Raw genomic sequence first — 19633 nt, forward strand, 5'->3', positions numbered from 1 at the left:
GAGAGTCAGAACTAGTTTGACGAAGAGAGCTTTGAGTCTTGAAAGCTCCTGCCTGGAAAATCTTGTTGGCCTCTTAAGGTGCTGCTGGACCTCAATCTAGCTGTTCTACTGCAGACCCACACAGCTCCCCTCTGGAACTAGGAGGGAGTTTGTGACCCTTCCTTCCTTCTGTCCTGTCTGCCACAAGGAATGCTGCCTCTCTTTCTCTCTCTGTCTCTCTCTCCACCAGCGTCCTCCTCTTCTGGGCCTCTGGAGTCACTCATTCCTGCCTTTTTTCTCCCCCTTCCCTTCACCCACAGGTGCTTCCCTTGAGCCCGGCTGGACTTTGATTGCACTGCTGGCTGGCGATGGAACGCAACAGACCCCCTCTGTCTCCCGGGGAGCCCTCCCATGCTTCTGGCTAAGGCCACCGGGCCTCCTAATTGCTCCTGCCACCCCCTCTCCGGGGGGTTTTCTCTTCCTCCTCCACTTCTGCTTGGGTTACCTCCATTTCTTTCTCTCCCCCTTCTGTGAGGAATACTTCCCCCCCACCCAGCGTCCTTTGCCACATGGCCGCCATGTTTCTCGCACCCTTGAGCGTTGCCCTTCGGGTGCTGAACGTCCGGACGGGCTCCGCCCTCTTCTTGTGGCTTTTGGGGTTGGCCCTCCATGTGTTGCCCCTCTCGGGGCAGAAACCCGAGGACAAGTATCCCATAGTGCCGACCAATTATGGAAAACTCCGAGGGATCAAGAAGGACCTGAACAACGAAATCCTCGGTCCCGTCGTCCAGTATCTTGGGATCCCCTACGCCACTCCACCCATCGGGGAGAGACGTTTCCAGCCACCCGAGGCGCCCGCTTCCTGGTCTGAGGTGCGCAATGCCACGGCTTTTGCTCCTGTCTGCCCGCAGAACATTCATGGCATGCTGCCCGGAATTATGCTGCCTGTCTGGTTCACCGACAACCTGGAGGTAGTAGCCGGCTACGTCCAGAACCAGAGTGAAGATTGTCTCTACCTCAACATTTACGTGCCCATGGAGGACGGTAAGAGCAAAGGGGGGGGGAGGGAGAGTGGATAGGGCAGTGCCCCCCATTTTACACTCCCTCTCCTTCCCCCTCCAGCATGATGGAGAGAACTCATTCCCTGGTCTGGCCACCCAAGTCCCAAGAGGGTATCCCAGATAGAAGCTCTGATCTTAACTCACCCCCTAACCCTAAACCCCAGCCAACTGATACCCCCCGAGTCCCCACCCCCTCCACCCACCTGCCTTGACCCTCCTAAAATGGCAGCCTGCCATTTGGGGCATCCTTGGAGGCTCCTGAGGTTCTTTAGTGACCCCCCTGAGCTGTCATTCGGACAGCCATTTGGAAGGGCAAAGCTGGCCACCTGGGGACAGGCCCTGCGGGACTACAGGCATGTTCTCGGAATGAAGACCTTGTCTTTCTCTCATGGATATTTTGGCTCGGCAGCTGCAGGGAGACAGTCTTAGGTACAGCATCGCTCTCGCTAGGCCAGGAGGTGCCGGGCTAGATGTGCCAGTCATCTCTAGAACGTGACTTCCTTTACTGAACTGGGTGCTGCCGCTTGTGCTTTTCGCCCTGTTCAACTATCAACAGGTCGGTCAAAGACAACCAAGTTCCCAAACCCTGTTGCTTCCTTAACAAACTGGAGGGAAACTTCACAGCTTTAGTCAAAATATGGCTGCTGAACCCCCACCCGTTGAACCCTTGCATGGCTCCTAAGTGTGACTTCTCCCCAGTGGGTTGGATCCAGCCAGTTTTTCTACTCAGTCTCCCCAACTCTGCTCCTTACTGTCCTACCTGGGTTACATGCATAGGGATACCATGACCCCAGAGGAGCCTGGGGGAGGGATTAAAGGGGATTCCCCCTACCTTTCCCCCCAGCAGAATACCTGGTTAGAGGCAACCCTTCATCCCTTCCCCCCTAGCTCTGAGGCCAATCCTAATATAAACCTAGTTGCAAGGGGTTTTTGTTCCCTTTTTATGCTTCAGGCTATCAGCCTGCTTCAATTTCTCCTTTGCCCCATTTTTGGTGGGGTATTAATAGGGATTAATAGGTACCCATTCCAGAGTCCTCCTCACATTGTTAGGCTCTGATAGGGCTTCACTCCTAAGGATGGAGTGGGAAAGTATGTTGGGGAAAGTTGTAGTAATTTGTATGTATGGAGAGTGTCAATTAGGAGAAGTAGAAAACCTACTTTTGTATTTAGGATTATCCCAGGCAAACCCCCGCCATGCACCGTCTTTTAATAGGTTTTCACTGCATCCGCTCTTTCTAGGGGAACCTGCTTCCATCCGTCCTGTTGCTCCATCCTTCTGTAACTGGCAAATTTCCCTTTCCAAACAATTTGGGAGTCCCAGATTCGTCACCTCTCCCTTTAACCTTCTGGACCTCCCCCCCCTCCCCTGAGAGAGCTCGGGCACTCCAGTTCCCTTTGGGGAATTCTTACCCTTTCCTGTTTAATCTCGGTTCCCAGCTCCTTTGCTGTAACCCGGCTCCTGACTTTTTTGTTCCAAACCATCCAGGTTATCCTGGCCTCCCTGCATCGTCCCCCCCCCCCCCCCAGGGTTGCCCCCTTGGACAGCTGCAGGCCAGGGAAAGCTGCTGCTGTGGAATTTCTGCCTTCATGCCACTGTTGAAGCCACTGAACACGAAACAAGGTTGCCCCTCTCGAAGGTTCACCCGCACATGCACGCGCTCCCGCCTCTGCCATCTTGGGAGCCCTGGCTTTTTCCTATTCCTGCTCCTCCCCTCCCTGAGAAGCCAGGCGTTCTGGCTCCCAGAATCCTTTGCCGTGGTACCCCCCTAGAGATGCTGATGGCCTTGCTTCCCTCCTTGAGATGCTTCCTCCCCAATTCCTCTCCCTTCTCCAGCATCGCTTTCCCTTTCCAAATCCCCTCGCGGGGCCCCTAATTTGGGGGCTCGCGAGTGCGTGGGTGCTCTCGAGCAGGAGGTAGGGGAGAACCCCGGGGAAGCCGCAGGTGCAGGGAGCATGGTGGGACGGAGGAGGGGCCAGCCTGCTCCATCCCCTCCCTGGTGCCTTTTTTTGCAGCATCGCTAAGCCAGTTGCCTTGGCAACAGAAAAAAATTGCATTAAAAAAAAAGAGAAAGCAGCGAAAGCCGGTCCCCAACCACTAGGCAGACACACGCTCCGGCTGAGCACCGGCCTTCCTCCGCTCCTGCTCCTGCGGCACCCCCTTCTGGTAGCCGGCCTCTCTTCTTTGTCTGCCTGAGAAGCCCCCCCCCCCCCCGCGCCCACCCCTGCTCCTTCGCTGGCAAGCTTTTGCCAGAGGCGGCCTGGGGCGCTGCAGTGAAATGTCAGCTCCCATTTGGGGAGAGGGGAAGGTCTCTCCGGTGCCGCTTCCCACCTGGAAAGAGACTCTGGCTCAGGATGGGATGCTGGTCGCGAGCGGGGAGGAACATTCTTCCACACCCCACCGGAAGCTGCCTCTCCTGTGCCAAGGAAGCCGGGGGGGGGGGTGCAGCTGTCGTTCGCCCTGCCTGGCCCTCTCCGCACCTAAAGCACCCTTCCCTTTTCCAAATTTGCCCTCAGAAGGCACGGGCAAGAGAGCGGCTCTGGCCCCCAGAGGAAGGTGCCCTCACGGGGTCAAAGTCAGGCAGCTATGGGGCCAGGACATCGGGGAAACTGTGCAGCCGCCTCTACTGCTTTGGTCTCCCCCCCTCCCACAGCTCCGGGGTTCTGGTTGCCAAAGGAGATGAACGCAAATAATAATAGTTTGCTGCTGCTAGTTAAAACCCAAAGAGTTGGAATTATCCTGGAGTTCAACTGGCCCCCTCCCTTGGGGTTGAGCAGGGAGGGGGCCCCCCTTGCTGTGGTCCCTTGAGAGTGAAGGGGAGGAACTTTGCATGTGCTCAGAAACACTCTGCTTTTTGGTATTAACTTTGCCCATTCTTGTCCAGGCCTCCATCAATGGCATTAGAATAGAAGAACCTCAGAAGAGCCCTACTGGATCAGACCAATGAGGGTCTATCCGGTCCAGCATCCCGTCTCACACAGTGGCCAACCAGTTCAGGGGCACAGAGGCCGAGGCCTTCCCCTGAGGTTGCCTCCTGGCACTAGGATTCAGAGGTTGACTGCCTTTGGATAGGGAGGTTCACTTTAGTCACCATGGCTAATAGGCACTGAACAGCCTATCCTCTATGAATCTATCTAACCCCCTTTTAAAGCTCTCTATGCCTGCGGCCATCAATTCATCCTCTGGCAGCAAAGCCCACATTTTAATCAGTCGCCTTGTAAAGAAGTGTTTTGTCCGTCCTGAATCCACTGCCCCACCCCGAGAGCTAGTCCAAATTGAGGCTGTCCGTCCAGACTGGCGTCTCCTTTCAAGGTTTGGCGTAGAAGCTTAGAATCGGGGGCTGTAAAAGGAAAGCCAGATAAGAGCACCCTCCCCTCAGAAGCCAGAGCCATGCCTGCCACAGGCCCCATTAAGAAGGAGGGGGAGAGAGAGAGAGAGATCTACCATCCTACACCTCTGTCCCCTCCACGGCTATCCTGGCTGCTTGTCTTGCCTAAATCCAGTCTGGGCTTCTGGGGAACTGTTTCTGTCTTCCCAGAGCTCCGAGTATTTGGAGCGGTGGACTCTGATCTGGAGAACCGGGAGTGGTTCCCCACTCCTCCTCCACATGAGGGGCGGACACTAATCTGGCGAACCAGGTTGGTTTCCCCACTTCTACGCATGAAGCCTGCTGGGTGATCATGGGCTAGTCTCAGTTCTCGCCGAACTCTCTCAGCCCCACCTACCTCACAGGGTATCTGTTGTGGGAAGGGAAGGTGATTTGTAAGCCGGTTTGAGTCTCCCTTAAGTGGTAGAGAAAGTCGGCAAATAAAAACCAACTCTTCTTGCGCTTCTTGTTCCTCTTCTTCCTCTTCTTCTTCTTGACACCACCTTGGGCAGTGAGTTTTGTAGAGGAGTGCAAGAGAGCGAGAGCAGGCCCATTGCGGGCACAAGCCAGAGCCCCGTTGTGATGAATTTCCCAGTGCAATAAGTCCGGAGTGTATTGGTCGTGGTGTACGTAGTTCCACTTTTGAGAAATACAGTCAGCAATGGATCGGAGTGTTTCATGGACTCGGGGGAAGTGATGGGAAGACTGGGGTTAAGAATAGACAACGACACTCATATGCATGTACAGAGAGAAAGAGAGAGAGAGAGATTTCCCCACTGCTTCTGTAAAATATTTCACCACGAAGACCTGCTGCCTGTATTCTTTTCCGAGGCTGGTCTAATTTTATCTCTTGTTTCAGAGCCCTAACCTAGATAAATAGGATGATTGGCAGTGGGCATTACCGAGAGCTGCCAACCTCCAGGTGGGGCCTGAAGATCTCCAGGAACCAAAATCTGATCCCCAGATGACAGAGATCAATTCGCCTGGAGGAAATGGCTGCTTCGGAAGGTGGACTGTATGGCATTATGACCCATTGAGGTCCCTCCCCCAAACCCTACCCTCTTCAGGCTCCACCCTCAAATCTCCAGGGATGTAACAGACTGGAGTTGGCAACCTTCTCATCCTCTGAGGGACTGCCTCTCCCCGGTTACCAACCCAGAGGCACATGGTAGAAAAGTTCTCCAGCCAAGACCCCAGAGGGGCTGCAGGGGGTGGCAAAATTAGGAAGGTCCTGATTCACCACAAGGGCTGTGCTTAGGGTTGCCAGCTCCGGGTTGGGAAATACCTGGAGATTTGGGGGGGGGGGGCAAGCCTGAGGAGGGCGGGGTTTGGGGAGGGGAGGGACTTCAATGCCATAGAGTCCAAGTGGCCAAAACGGCCATTTTCTCCAGGTGAACTGATCTCTATCAGCTGGAGATCAGTTGTAATAACAGGAGCTCTCCATCCACCACCTGAAGGTTGGAAACCCTAGCGGCACTTGCTCCCAACCACCAGTGGCACAGGAGGTGGCCGGCAGCCCTTTGGAGGCACACGTTGCTGCAGGGGGCTTGGCTTGTTCCGGGGGGGCATGCAGCTTGCTCGGGGTCCCAGGATTCCTTGAACAGGCCCCTGGAAAGTTGTCTGTGACCAAAGTATCCTCTCAGTAAACCCAAGCAGGGATATCATCAGTCACATTCAGACTTGGAGGTCTGTAAATATTTCATTCCCCCCTTAAATTGAAGCTTGCATATTTCTCTCCTGCTCCCAGCAATGGGGAAAATATTTATTCCGCCGTAGTTCCAACGTTTCTGGGAAATGCAGTTTGGGAGAGACAGCTCTCAGGCAGGAAAAAGCTTTCCAGGGAATTGTGCCCAATCACTGTGGGGTGTGCACGTATAGGACTGGCCGATATCCCGGAGGGTGGCTGGGTTGGTCTGCAGTAGAGCAGCTAGATTTGAGTCCAGGAGCATCTTAGAGACCAACCAGATTTCTGAGGGTATAACCCCTAAAATCTTGTGCGTCTCTACGGTGCCCCTGGACTCGAATCCAGCAATAATTTTTGGATGCCAATAATGTTTCCTCTCTTTTGCTTCCATCACGAATGTCTGCCCGTCTCTGGAACTACACAGACCAGGAATATTTGAAAAGGGTTTAAAGGCAAGGATGACGGAGCAAAGGGGGGTGTTTTGCAGCAGGTGAGAAAGATCTGCTGGATGTTTTCAAGGGGAACGGATCCAGCGTAGCGAGGCGGTTGGCTGCAGGTCAGGAGGGACATTGGTAGCAGTTTCCCCCTCTCTCTTTCTCTCTCTCTCATTGGACTCTTTATTTAGCAGTGGCTGCCCCCAGGCGGGTTGTCGGCCCATGAAACATCCCTTCTGTCTTAATCTGTAAATGCTCGTTTTCCCCGTAATGTAAGTCAGCACGAGAGAGGAAGTGAAATAGAGATGCAGGGAGGAGAGGAGCTTGGCTTTCTTCCGCGTTGCCCCAAATTTGTCAGCCGGCGCGATGCCAGGGAGACGGTCTCTGCTGGCGCCTACCTGCCTCCCTCCCTGTCGTTCTCTTCCCACTGCCTGCTCACAGTGCCTCATTCCCCACCCTTTAGCTCTTTGGACAGCCTTCCTGGGTGTTGCTCCAGGGCTTAAGGGGCCCACTGGCATGGAGGGGGCAGGGCGCTACCCCTCCTCTTGGCAATGCTGGGCGTCCAGCTCGGCCAGGTGGAAGCCTTCGGAGCTGGAGGTAGGGCAGCGGCAGCTCTGAGCCCCCGTGGACCTCCAGACGAGGGGTCATGTGGGGGCTCTTTTGCGTTGCCGAGACCCAAACCAAACTTCTTGTGAAAGCTGATCATTTGACTTGCTCAGAATCTTGACCCCCCCCCCCAATGGGTGAGCACCACCTACAGGTGCCATCTCCGAGTTGGCAAATATCTGGAGATTTGGGCATGGAGCCTGGGGAAGGCGGGCTTTGGAGAGGGCAGGGATCTCCGTGGGGTGTAATGCCATAGAGTCCATCCTCCAAAGCAACCATTTTTCCCCAGGGGAACCGATTTCTGTCATCTGGAGATCTCCCAGCCCCACCTGGAGGTTGGCAACTCTACCTGTCCCCATAGCCCCGCCTCTCAACAGCCCTCACTGGCTTTTGGTGCAATCCTTAGAGTTGCCAGCCTCCAGATGGGGCCTGAACGTCTCCCAGAATGGCTTCCAGCTCTCAGCATGCCCTCTCTTGGGGCAAGAAACCACGTTGAGCTGGCCCTGTGTTGACCCCACCCTTCACTCTTCTCTGCCCCCCCCATCCAAGTCTTCCTTCCTTAACCCTACTTACCTCCCCAGGAAACAGCCTCTCCCCTCCCCGATCGCCCTGGTCCAGGGATTTGTGAGGTTCGGGGCGGGGAGTTCATCTCCATCCCTTTCCAACTCTTCCCATCTTTCCCTTCTGTAGATGCCAGCCCTCCCCCACCCAGTTCCTTTCTAATCAACCTTTAATTTCACAGCTTCCAATTTCTCTGTATTTCTTTGTCAATATATTTTTTCTGGTGGGGAAAATGAAATAAATGAGCAACTCACACACTCGCACAGAGCCAGAAAAATCTAAAAACTTGTCTATATTTTGCTTAAAAAATGCTTTTTTTCCCTTTTTGGTGAACCGAAAGCAATCTCTTTTTTTCTTGATCTTTCTCTCTCTTTTTTTCCCCCTGTCCCATTTTTCTTTTTTCTTCTTTTTTCTTGCTCCTAGGTCCGCTCACGAAAAAGCGTGAGGAGGCGTCAACTAACAATCCCACTCCAGACGAAGGTATTTTTGATGCATGTTTGTTTCACAATCTTGCCTTTTTTTAAAAAAAAAATATTTTCCTTTTTATTGGTTTTTACTTCTTTTTTTTATAAAAACCAGACCGAATACCAGATAAACTTTTGACCCTCCCTTTTTTCCTTTTTTTTTTGGTCTTCTCTTTGAGCAAAACGATTTCCCCCCTTCTTGTTTTCCGAAAACATCACAATTTTCGCCGTGCTTCTCTTTTCCTGCTTTCTTTACCTTTTCCTCTTTTTCTTTTTTTTTGGAAGGGAAAATGTCCCCCTAATCCAATTGGGATGGTAGATGGAAAGGCAGAGGGGATTTTTACGGTAGCTCTCTTGGGAGGGGGGAAGGATAGGGAGGGGACGTTCCACAAAAGCAGCCCGATTTTGGCCTGTTTTCCACTCAGCCCCGCCACCCACTGATTCCACGTTAGAACTGAGAGTGGATTTTTGTGGAGGCTGGACCAAGGGGTTAAATTCCTATTTTACTTTAATATCTCATTTGCCGCTTAGTTGTGTGTGTGTGTTTTTAAAAGGGGTATGGGGAAAGAGTGGGTTTCATGGATAGGGCAGAAAATCTGGTGTTTTTTTTTCCCTGTTACAATTGTTTGCACATCTTTTCTAAAGACACAGAATTGTGAATTTTGAAAAATGTGGATGGTTAATTCTCCTTCCTTGAGTTTCAATTGGGGTCTCTTTGAATTGGTATCATTGCCTTATTCAGGGAGGACAAGGCCTGTGCCCTTCTCACCAACAAAGCAGGCAGAAATTGTGAAGTGAAACTTACTAATGCTGAACCCCTTTAGCGGAAAGAGAGTGGGCTAGATATTGGTTTGTAATTTGTTCAGAAGTAACAAAAAAGACTACATTTCCCGTAAGGCAATGTACTAGTCTGACCCACAGTGCATCATGGAAGGTGCAGTCCTGTGAGGCTAAGGATGAATGAGAGCGTGAAGGGAAAGGAGTCAGTGGCTAACTTTCCAGTATGTAATCATAGTTGCATCATAGGAATTGTAATCTTTCTTCTAACCACAGTGCATCATGGGTTTTGTAGTCGAAAAGGCAGAAATTGTGCCTTAGAAAGAAGAACTGCAACTCCTGTATCACCCTGTAGTTTCTTTGCCTACAACCAAATCTGTGGAAAGGGAGGGTTGCCAACGTCCATTTGGGGTCTGGAGATCTCCTGGAATTTCAACGGATCTCCAAATTACAGAAATCAGTTCCCCTGGAGAAAATGGCTGCTTCAGGAATTTCCAAACCCAGAGTTGGCAACCGCAGGTGTCGTGGATAGGGTTGCTAGGTCCCTCTTTTCCACTGGCGGGAGTTTTTTTGGGCGAAGCCTGTGGAGGGCGGGGTTTGGGGAGGGACTTCACTGCCATAGAGTCCAATTGCCAAAGCGGCCATTTTCTCCAGGGGAACAGATCTCTATCGGCTGGAGATCAGTTGTAATAGCAGAAGGTCTTCAGCTGCTACCTGGAGGTTCAGCAAACTAGAAACAGCACTTCACAAGCTAGACACAATGATTATAAAGTAGTGGTATTTAATAACATATCCACCACTGATAGTATATAGGCAAAAACATGTGTTGTTAATTATTGCCTTAAAAGTAACACCAAAGAGAGGACTATGCCTTGTTACAAACAAATAACAGTATTATAGGTAAGTCCATGAAAGGGGGTGCCAACCTCCCTTTCTTCCACAGATATGCTTCTTGAGAGTAGCAATTCAGTAGTGCAGTTGTTCTCAACAGAAGCCCGGTGATCTTTCTGTTTCAGCGATTAACGCCTTCTTCAGGGACCAACGCTGGCTGTTATTAACATTCTCTGCGTTGGCCAACCCTAACCTGGAGGTTGGCAACCCTAGTCATGGAAGACATAGTCCAGATGATGTAACATCCTCTTAGGGGGCAGTGGCCAGCAGAAACCAGAACCTACAACTCCCGTAAGGCACTGGAGTCGCTTAACGGCAAGGACCTAAGAGGCTGACATTCCAAAGAATCCTTTCCCTGCTGGCCTTCTGGAGGTTGATGGCCCGTGAACTAATGCATTAGACCAGGGCGTCATGGCACCCCCAAACAGGGGAAATAAGTGGAACCACAGGGAACAAGGACCATAACTCTTGTGGTACTTTGGTTTTGGTTGGGGTTGCCAGCAGGCCTGGAAAAAATCTCCTCTCCCTTTAGTAAAGGCTTAATGAGTGGAAACGGGCAGTTGAAGCTCTTAATAGCATGATGGTAAATAACATCACCTGGTAAACAGCAGCCCATTAAACCGCCGTTAAGGTGACAGAACATTTTTTCCTCCAATGACAACTTTGTCATTGATTAAGTAGAAGCACCGCATTGGACACTTGCGTGCGGTGGGAAATTCAGCTTATCGCAAAGGAAAGGCGGGAGAGGAATGGCAAGTGAGGGGTGGAGAATGAGACGAGTAGCACTAAAAGGCTGCCTAAAAAATCCCTTGGGATTCCTTTCTTAAATATACTGGCTTTAATAATATACACATGGAAAAGAGCCCTTTAATAAATCAGGGTATTGTGCTGGAAGCAATCAGGGAAAAATTGATAACTGTTTTTAATGCAGTCATCGTACCGCTTTGGGCTGCAATTCTGAGCTCTTTTACTAAAAAGTAAAAGTAGGTTCCGCCAAACTCTCTGGGACTTGCTTCTGAGAAGATACACTGCAGGAGTTTGTACCTAGTTGAAGCTTAATTTGTCATTTCCAGTGGTGGTCGTTTCAGAAGACAGCCGCGTTAGTCTGCAACGGAACAGTTCAATTCGAGTCCAGAAGCACCTTAAAGACCAACAAGATTTTCAGGACATGAGCTTTTGCGAGTCAGAGCTCCCTTTGTCGGTGGTGGTGGTAGGGGTCTTATTACCTTCCCTGGAGGTTTTTAAGCAGAGGCTAGATGGCCATCTGTCAGCAATGCTGATTCTATGACCTTAAGCAGATGATGAGAGGGAGGGCACCTTGGCCATCTTCTGGGCATGGAGTAGGGGTCACTGGGTGTGTGTGTGTGGGGGAGGTAGTTCAGAATTTCCTGCATTGTGGAGGGGGTTGGACTAGATGACTCTGGTGTTCCCTTCCAACTCTATGTTTCTACTATTTTTGTGAAATCACAGCTTGTCCCCAAACAGTTAAATAGCTATGCTACTAGTCATATGGATGTAGATTTCAAAAAAATTGGTCCGAGTCGAAGTTGTGGTGGTGGTGGGGGGGGGGGGCTTCAAAAGCAGGCAGAGAATCTCCCCTCCCTTCATTTCAATTAGATTGCAAATCTTTAATCTGAGCCACTATATTGGAGATAATTGTTTAAAGAGCTTTAGATAATTATTGTGGGCAGAATATTGGCTATGCTGTAAGTGGCCTTGAGCTTCGTGAGGGAGAAAGGCAGCTAATAAATGTGTCAAATAAATAAATAAATAAATACATGTTGAAGGGAAGGCAATGGAGAAAGAAAATTGCACCTACAGATACTTTTGGCTTATTGAACAGGGTGAATAACCGGCCATGCTGACGCACAAGCCCCACTCTTTTTGGTAGGGCTCACACAGGAGAACTTCTTGATGGATCGGGCCCTAGCCGTCGTGTATGCCAGGTTTATTTTATGCACATAAGGGTGTAAATTCCAATGCTTTTGATTTTCCCATGATAGCTACCAAATTGACTTCCTCTCATGTGGTAAAAAGGTAGGACCCCTAATTATTATGGGTCCAGACCAAGTTCACACACAGTTACTTTGGCGTTATCAGTCGCTTTGGCGCTCATTGCTACTTGTACTTGCCAGTGTGGTGTAGTGGTTAAGAGCGGTGGTTTGGAGCAGTGGAGTCTGATCTGGAGAACCGGGTTCGATTCCCCCACTCCTCCACATGAGCTGTGGTTGCTACTAATCTGGTGAACCGTGTTGGTTTCCCCACTCCTCCATGTGAAGCCTGTTGGGTGACCTTGGGCTAGTCACACTCTCTCAGCTCCACCTACCTCACAGGGTGTCTGTTGTGGGGAGGGGAAGGCAAGGTGATGGTAATCTGGTTTGATTCTCCCTTAAGTGGTAGAGAAAGTCAGCATATAAAAACCAACTCTTCTTCTTCTTGCTGTATTGAAGGTGGAAGTGTTATTTTATTTATTACCTATTCAGGGCCCTTAACTCCTCTTGCCTTTCCACTTTAAAAAACACACCCTTCTTTATTAGAACCATAAGTAAAACGCAGCCATACAATTAATTAAAATTAGACAGCAGCACAAAATGCAATTTCAACAACCCATAAAAGTGAATTACTGTGAAAAGGACAGGAGAAGAGAATGGGCCGAGGCAGCGGTGCCCCAACTTTTTCAGCATGGTGACCTACAGGTCCAAATTGACTTGGTGATGGAACGGCCCCAGGTATTTGGCACCCCAGGAAAACGATGGCCTTGGCGCCCATCTGGTTCAACATTCCATTTTCTACCGTGGCCAGCCAGATGTTGAGAAACCAAGAACCATCCCACAAAGGGCACAGCTGCCCCCACGATGAACCAAGCGAGTGGCGTTCTGGCATGCACAGCCTTTGCTTGGGGAGGAGACATCCCAGCCTTTGACCACCCTCCCCTTCTCCATGACACCCTCCAATCCCCCCCTAAGATTCTAAGAAACTCACTCTAGGAACCACCGGGACATGTTTCACTTGATTTACACCTATATGCAGTGAAGACGAAGTACCGACTAACGTGAGGCATGGAAGAGAGGCTCTTTCCAGGGACAGATCTTGGTTTCCAAAATACGAGAGAGAGCAGTGAAAAGGGCAGTGGGGCAGCCATGAGGAAGGGGGTGGGCCGCGACCCACTTCCAGAGCTTTTGCGGCCCACTTTGGGAAACACTGGACTGAGGGGCTGTTACGCTTTCCCCCCTCCCCTTCTGGTTCTTCACGATCATCCATCTTCTGCACCTTCGTGTTGGGAACTCTGCTCCCAGGTGCCCATAACCTCAACTTGGATCAGTAGTGAGCCCCAGAACACAAGCAGAAGGGGTTTCAACCTCCCTGTGCCATTTTACCAACTCAAAATGGACCTGAGAGGCACTGCTTGCCTTGTGAGGGGCTCTACATATACTGATCAGGTACACCGAGGTTTTCCCAGTGGGCCAAATTGCACTCCGAGGCCCATTTCAGGTTGGTAAAACTTTGCTGCGGGGAAAACGGAAGTCCCTTCTCACATGCCGTGCTCTCAGTCTGCACTGGGCCTGTATACACCTGGGAACTGCATTCCCAGCACACACTCACAGCATGTCTGATCACCCGGACCCAGGGAAAACGTAACACATAGCTAGTCCCTTGGTCTGGTGACTAAATCATAATAGGGGCAATGCCAGGAGGATCTTCCTAAAGGCGGGTGTTCCGAAACCTGGGTGCCACCACAGAGAATTTCCTTTCTTCAGCAGTCCCCTGGAAAACCTTCTGGAGAACGAGGAGCACTGTAGAGGGGTGGTGATTCTGAGGCAGATTCATATCACAGGAGGTCCTGCAGATTTACCCTGAACAGAACTCCAGAACTCCCAATGCAGAGCTCTTGCGCTACATGAAAGGAAAGCAGAGCAAGGCCTGCTCTAGAGAAAGCTCTAGAGAAAGCAGAGGAGAAACGAAGGGTCCACGGAACAAAATCCTTCTTCTCAACGGGAGGGGGCTGTGGCTCAGTGGCAGAGCATCTGCTTGGCGGCCAGAAGACCCCAGGTTTAATCCCTTAACATCTCCAGTTAAAAGGACCAGGCAGTAGGTGATGTGAAAGACCTTCCTTTTCCTGAGACCCCAGAGAGCTGCTGCCAGTCTGAACAGACAGTACTGAATATTGTCGAAGGCTTTCACGGTCAGAGTTCATTGGTTCTTGTGGGTTATCCGGGCTGTGTAACCGTGGTCTTGGTATTTTCTTTCCTGACGTTTCGCCAGCAGCTGTGGCAGGCATCTTCAGAGGAGTAACACTGTCCTTCAGTGTTACTCCTCTGAAGATGCCTGCCACAGCTGCTGGCGAAACGTCAGGAAAGAAAATACCAAGACCACCGTCACACAGCCCGGATAACCCACAAGAACCAACAGACAGTACTGACTTTGATGGACCGATGGTCTGATTCAAGTATAAGGCAGCTTCATGGGTTCGTGTGATAAACTGATGTGGCTGTTTTTTGGGGGAGGGTGGCTCAGCGGAAGAGCCTCTGCTTTGCATGCAGAAGGTCCCAGGCTCAATCCCCGGCATCTCCAGTTAAAAGGACCAGTCAATAGATGATGTGAAAGACCCCTGCCTGAGACCCTGGAGAGCTGCTGCCAGTCTGAGTAGGCAGTACTGAGTTTGATGGACAGATGGACTGATTCAGTAGAAGGCAGCTCCATATGTGCTCAAGGCCCAGGGGCAGGCTGTACGTGGGAAATAGTGTGAACTTACAACAGCACCGATATACTGTAAATGAGATGTGCCCTTGCAGACAGGAGTAGATTGCCCTTTGGCTTACTCAGGAAAGTTCCCAATGGGCTAGCCCCCTGGAGTGCTGCCGGCGGATGGGAGCGAGCTGAACTGCTCACCGCCCCAGCGGTGCCACGGGCCGCTTGGGCTCAGCTGGTGCCGCGGGGCATCCTTCCGCTCAGCTTGTTTTTGGTGCCGTTTGTGGCCGTGGCCTTCCTTTGATCTTTCTTCAGGACTTATAAGGGGTTCCTCGTTGTGAAGGCTGGTGATGGGGGATACTAGCTTTCCTGGAATATTGTCCGTCTGAAAGAAGGGCTGAGTTCACATGTCAGCAGAGAGGCCTTGCCACCGTTCTGTGCATCTGGGCCGCTCCTCAAATCCTACGCTAGATGCAGAGGTCTCCCGGCGAATGACCAGGGGGTCTTCGCCAGAGAAGCCCACGCAGGAAGGCTTCCCATAGACGTCAGCCCTTTGAAAAGCACTGCTCCAGCGAGCTTGTTGATTGGCACCACCGCGTGCGTAATGGGGCCGTTGGCAAGCGGAAAGGCTCCGTCGTCTTCCTCTCCCGGCTGCCGATTCCTGCCTCGTTGCCTCCCCGCTGCGGAGGCTCTCTCGAGCAGCTGTTCCAGCAACTGTTTGGTTTTTCTCAAACACCCACGACAGGCCGAGGGTTCACAGTGGTGCCACCCATTGTGCCAGGTTCATGCAAGCCAGAGTAGCACAGGAGTGTCACTGTGGGATGAAGGTTGCCCAGGTGACACACCTGAGAAGAGCCACCGTGGGTTGCCTCAGGGCAGCCCTGGCACAAGGCTTCAGGAGGGTGCATGAGGAGTGGACAGCAGGATGCGGCGAGCTGCCTCAGAGGAAGTCCAGGAGCTTGCTGACCGTCAGGGCTGCTACAAGGTATTTTGTCACCCTAAGTCAGGGACTCCCGTCACCTCCTTCCCTGCTTCCCCCAACTGGATCCAGGCTGGCAACGGCAGCAGTGGGGTGCCATGGACAGAGTGGTGAACTAGGACTCAGAGCAACACAGGTTCGAATCCCCAGTTCTATCACTGGGTGGCCTTGGGCCAGTTAAAAACTCTCATCCTAGCCTACCTCACAGGATTGTTGTGAGAAAATGTAGGAGGAGAGAACGATGTTCTTGAAGCCCCTTTGAGTTCCAACTGGGGAACAATGTTGGATATAAATAAATAAATGCAAATAAATAAATGCAAATAAATAAATGTGACTGCACGCTGCCCAGGGTGTGGTCGTTTCACATGCTGCTTTTGGCTGGGAGCAAACTGAAGCCCCCGTGATGCCTCAGCATCCGCCTGCTTGGGCTGCCTTGATAGTGTTGCCCATTCTGGGTTGGGAAATTTCTGGAGATTCTGGGGGTAAGAGCCTGGGGAGGGAGGGTTTGGGAAGGGGAGGGACCTCAGGGGGCATAACCCCATAAAATCCACCCTGCAAAAGCAATGGCATGGTGTGGTGGTTAAGAGCGTTGGTTTGGAGTGCTGGAGTCTGATCTGGAGAACCGGGTTTGATTCCCCACTTCTCTACGTGAGCGGCAGACGCTAATCTGGTGAACTGGATTTGTTTCCCTGCTCCTCCACATGAAGCCAGCTGGATGACCTTGGGCTAGTCACAGCTCTCTCAGCCTCACCTACCTCCCAGGGTGTCTGTTGTGGGGAGGGGGAGGGAAGGTGATTGTCAGCCGGTTTGATTCTCCCTTAAGTATCAGAGAAAGTCGGCATATAAAAACCAACTCTTTTCTTCTTGTAGTCTGGAGATCAGTTGTAATTCTAGATCTTCAGGCCCTACCTGGAAACTGGCAACCCTATGTCCTACGTAGTTGCTGGGTTAGCTTGGCTGGAGAACTGGCCCTGCTTGGGTTTGAGCGTGCGAGAAGCGTAGTTAGTGTGTAAGGAGTTCACTAAGTGTGTCCAAGATCATCTCCCACGGGTTGTCTGTCTGTCTCTGAGTGCGTGCAAAGATCTGGGTGAGTTTGTTGGTGTTGAGCAAAAATGCGGTCCCCCAGAGATGTTTCCAGGGAAGTGGTGGGTATGCAATCCAACTTGATCTACACTTTAATCTTGAGCGTGATCTCCCCTTCCCGGCTTCCTTCGGCTGCGCCCTAAGATTCCTTGCAGTCCTGCAGAGAATCCTCTGGAGATGCACCTCTTGGGTTGCAGATAGTTTCATTGGTGCCTGTAAAAATACTGTTTTGGTTACATGTACGGTTATACATGTCTGGGCAGAGGACTTCTGGAGTGTGCCAGGGACATGTGCGAGGGACGCAGTGGGAGGACACATGCAGGACTCGGCAAGGAAAGAGCAAAACGGAGGACTGGGAAAACCTCTGAAACAGAAAAAAAAACGTGAGAGGAGTGGGTCACAAGTCAGAAGAGGAGGCAGAGCAATGTGAACGTAGGGTTGTCAGCTCCAAGTTGGGAAATTTCTGGATATTTGGGGGTGGAGCCTGGGGAGGGAAGGACCTCAGCAGGGTACAATGCCCTAGAGCACTGGTTCCCAACTGGGGGTCCGTGGACCCCCAGGGGTCCGCGAGAACTAAATTAAGGTCCGCGAAACAAAGTTATAAACCCATAATAAATTAATATTTTCAATTAAAAGTTCTCTATTAGAAAAGTATATATTCAAATATTATTCTAAGTTTAATGTTTAACTAACAGTTATGATTAAAGTTTATTTTCAAATTCTCTGAATTTTTATTTTGAACCTTGGGGTCCCTGCACCGAACAAAAAAGTCCTAGTGGTCCCTGGTCAAAAAAAGGTTGGGAACCACTGCCCTAGAGCCTACCATTGTCTCCAAACTAGCCATTGTCTCCAAGGGAAACTGCTCTCTGTGGTCTGGAGATCAGTTGCAATTCTGGGACACTTCCAGGCCCCACCTGGAGGTTGGCAACCCTAGTGAGCAGGGCCTGCCCAAGTTCTGTGTGCGGGGTTGCTAAGAACATGGAGGTCAGGTTCAGTGAGTGGCGCAAGATGTGGCGGGAGGGGGCGAGGCCCTCCAGCGCACGGGTGTGTATGTGGTTGGGCAGATGTGTCTTGCCTGTGCCGTTCGGTGGGCCCCACCCCCTTACCCGTCTGTTCCCCCTCAGGAAAGGCAGGGGTAGGGGCTGAGTGGAAACTGCTAATTAAGACCTTGGTGTGTCTAATTAACGCTCTCCCCTTGCAGCGAATTAATTAGGCTCCAGGTTGCCATGGAAATGGGATGTGACCTAGAAACGGAAACAGAAATTTTGAGGAGAGGGGCACTCTTTCATATTTCTGTGGAAATGAGCTTGGTGGGCACGGGGCCAGAACCCCCGCCCCCAAATCCGTTGACCTCAACAAAGAGCGTAACAGCCCTGAGACTTTGGGGGAAGCTTCCAAGCGGCATTTGCTCTGCCTCTGACCTTTAACCCTTCACTGCGCACCAGCAGATGATGAGGGACCATCGACTTTTCGGTCATCTGGTTTCCAATAGGTGTTTGGCCTTTGACCCTTCTAATCTACTGACCCTTGCGTCTGGTCATCTGACTTCTGGGGATTTTGACTTCTGGATCCTCAGGCCTTTGACCCCTTTGCATTTTATGACCTCTGCCTTCCATATTGACATGTCAAGGTTTCTAGCCAAGGTTCTTGTCCCTCCCCCACCCCAAACCTGGGATTGTGTGAATGCCAACCAGATTTGTTATCCAGTTGACCAGCTGCCCTTACGATACCTTCCCTAGACGTCCTTGCTTTCAATGGGCCCTGTGACCTTTGCCCGCTCCACCCCCAAACTCTGGCCTCAACTTTGACCATGCCAGCTCCCTTCTACCGTCTTATTTGGACAGAGTTTTGGGGTTGGATTGAACCTGTGAATGGAACCGCTTGGTTCCCTACCACAACACCTATGTGTGTGCCAAATGCCATTAAGTTGCTTCCGATTTATGGCGACCCTATGAATTTATGACTTCCAAAACGTCCTATCGTTACCAGCCTTGCTCAGGTCTTGCAAACTGAGGGCTGTGGCTTCCTTTATTGAGTCCATCCATCTCTTGCTGGGTCTTCCTCTTTTCCTGCTGGCTTCCACTTCGCCTAGCATTACTGTCTTTTCCAGTGACTCTTGTCTTCTCATAATGTGACCAAAGGTCCATAGCCTCAGATTGGTCATTTGAGCTTCTAGGGAGAGTTCAAGCACCTTCAATGCTCTGTTCTTTCTTAACTGCCCCTTCTGTGGAAGCAGTTATCCCCTTCATCGCCACCACTTCCTGTTACGAGGGGTACGCACAAGCAGGTATTTCTGTTGGGGGATGCCTCTTTTGTTGTTGGGAGGATCCTGGGTGGCTATCATTGCCCCGCCTCACACTGCCTCTCTCCTTTTTCATCCCGCAGATATCCGAGACAGCGGGAAGAAACCAGTCATGCTCTTCATCCATGGCGGATCCTACATGGAGGGAACGGGGAACATGTTTGACGGCAGTGTCTTGGCTGCGTATGGCAATGTGATTGTCGTCACCATGAACTACCGTCTCGGCGTCCTGGGTACGGGGGTCTTGGGCCAGCCCCATTGGCTCCCAGGGATGTAGGGGGATGAACTCAGACTTCTTGGCTTGCTTTCCCCTTTAACATCTTTCTCCCAGATAAATTACCAGTCCTACCTTTTGGGGGTCGCTTCTTTTATTTATATAATTTTGTTTTATTTATTTATTTCAAAAACAACCGGGGGCTGGGGGAGAATAGGAAAGGGAAAAAACTCAAAATCCAGCAACTAATAAGAAAATAAAATAAAAGAATAAAGTATATATAAAGTAGAAACTAAAATATAACAACAGTGGTGGCAGAGTTACATATAAGTTTCTATAAAACATTTCCAAATATCTAAAAATAAGTCCATACACAATTGTTGTCTATATTGGATGCATTCAAATACTGATAAAGTTGTAAGGTTCTCAATCTATTGATATACAGGAGGTGGGCATTTATCTCCCCAGTTTTGTAATATGAGTCTTTAAGCTGTGGTCAGGGCATGGGCCATTTTCGTTGACCATCAGTTAGTCTCCTAGAGAA

General features: G+C 50.8%; 1 protein-coding gene across 2 annotated transcripts in view; it reads left to right on the top strand.

Moving 5' to 3' along the window:
- Window positions 1-428: 428 nt before the first annotated feature.
- The window catches only part of NLGN2 (neuroligin 2), a 28350-nt gene continuing 9145 nt past the window's right edge, over window positions 429-19633 (top strand). The window contains exons 1-3 of one of the 2 annotated variants that reach the window (XM_056863502.1): window positions 429-1023; window positions 8114-8170; window positions 18959-19108. In XM_056863502.1, the coding sequence (XP_056719480.1) occupies window positions 549-1023; window positions 8114-8170; window positions 18959-19108 (682 nt within the window). In that variant the 5' untranslated portion in view covers window positions 429-548. The remainder of the gene's footprint in view (window positions 1024-8113; window positions 8171-18958; window positions 19109-19633) is intronic. The other variant, XM_056863503.1, reaches the window with a different exon arrangement.

This window comes from Euleptes europaea, chromosome 18 (assembly GCF_029931775.1).
Source record: "Euleptes europaea isolate rEulEur1 chromosome 18, rEulEur1.hap1, whole genome shotgun sequence".
NCBI classification, from domain to species: domain Eukaryota; kingdom Metazoa; phylum Chordata; class Lepidosauria; order Squamata; family Sphaerodactylidae; genus Euleptes; species Euleptes europaea.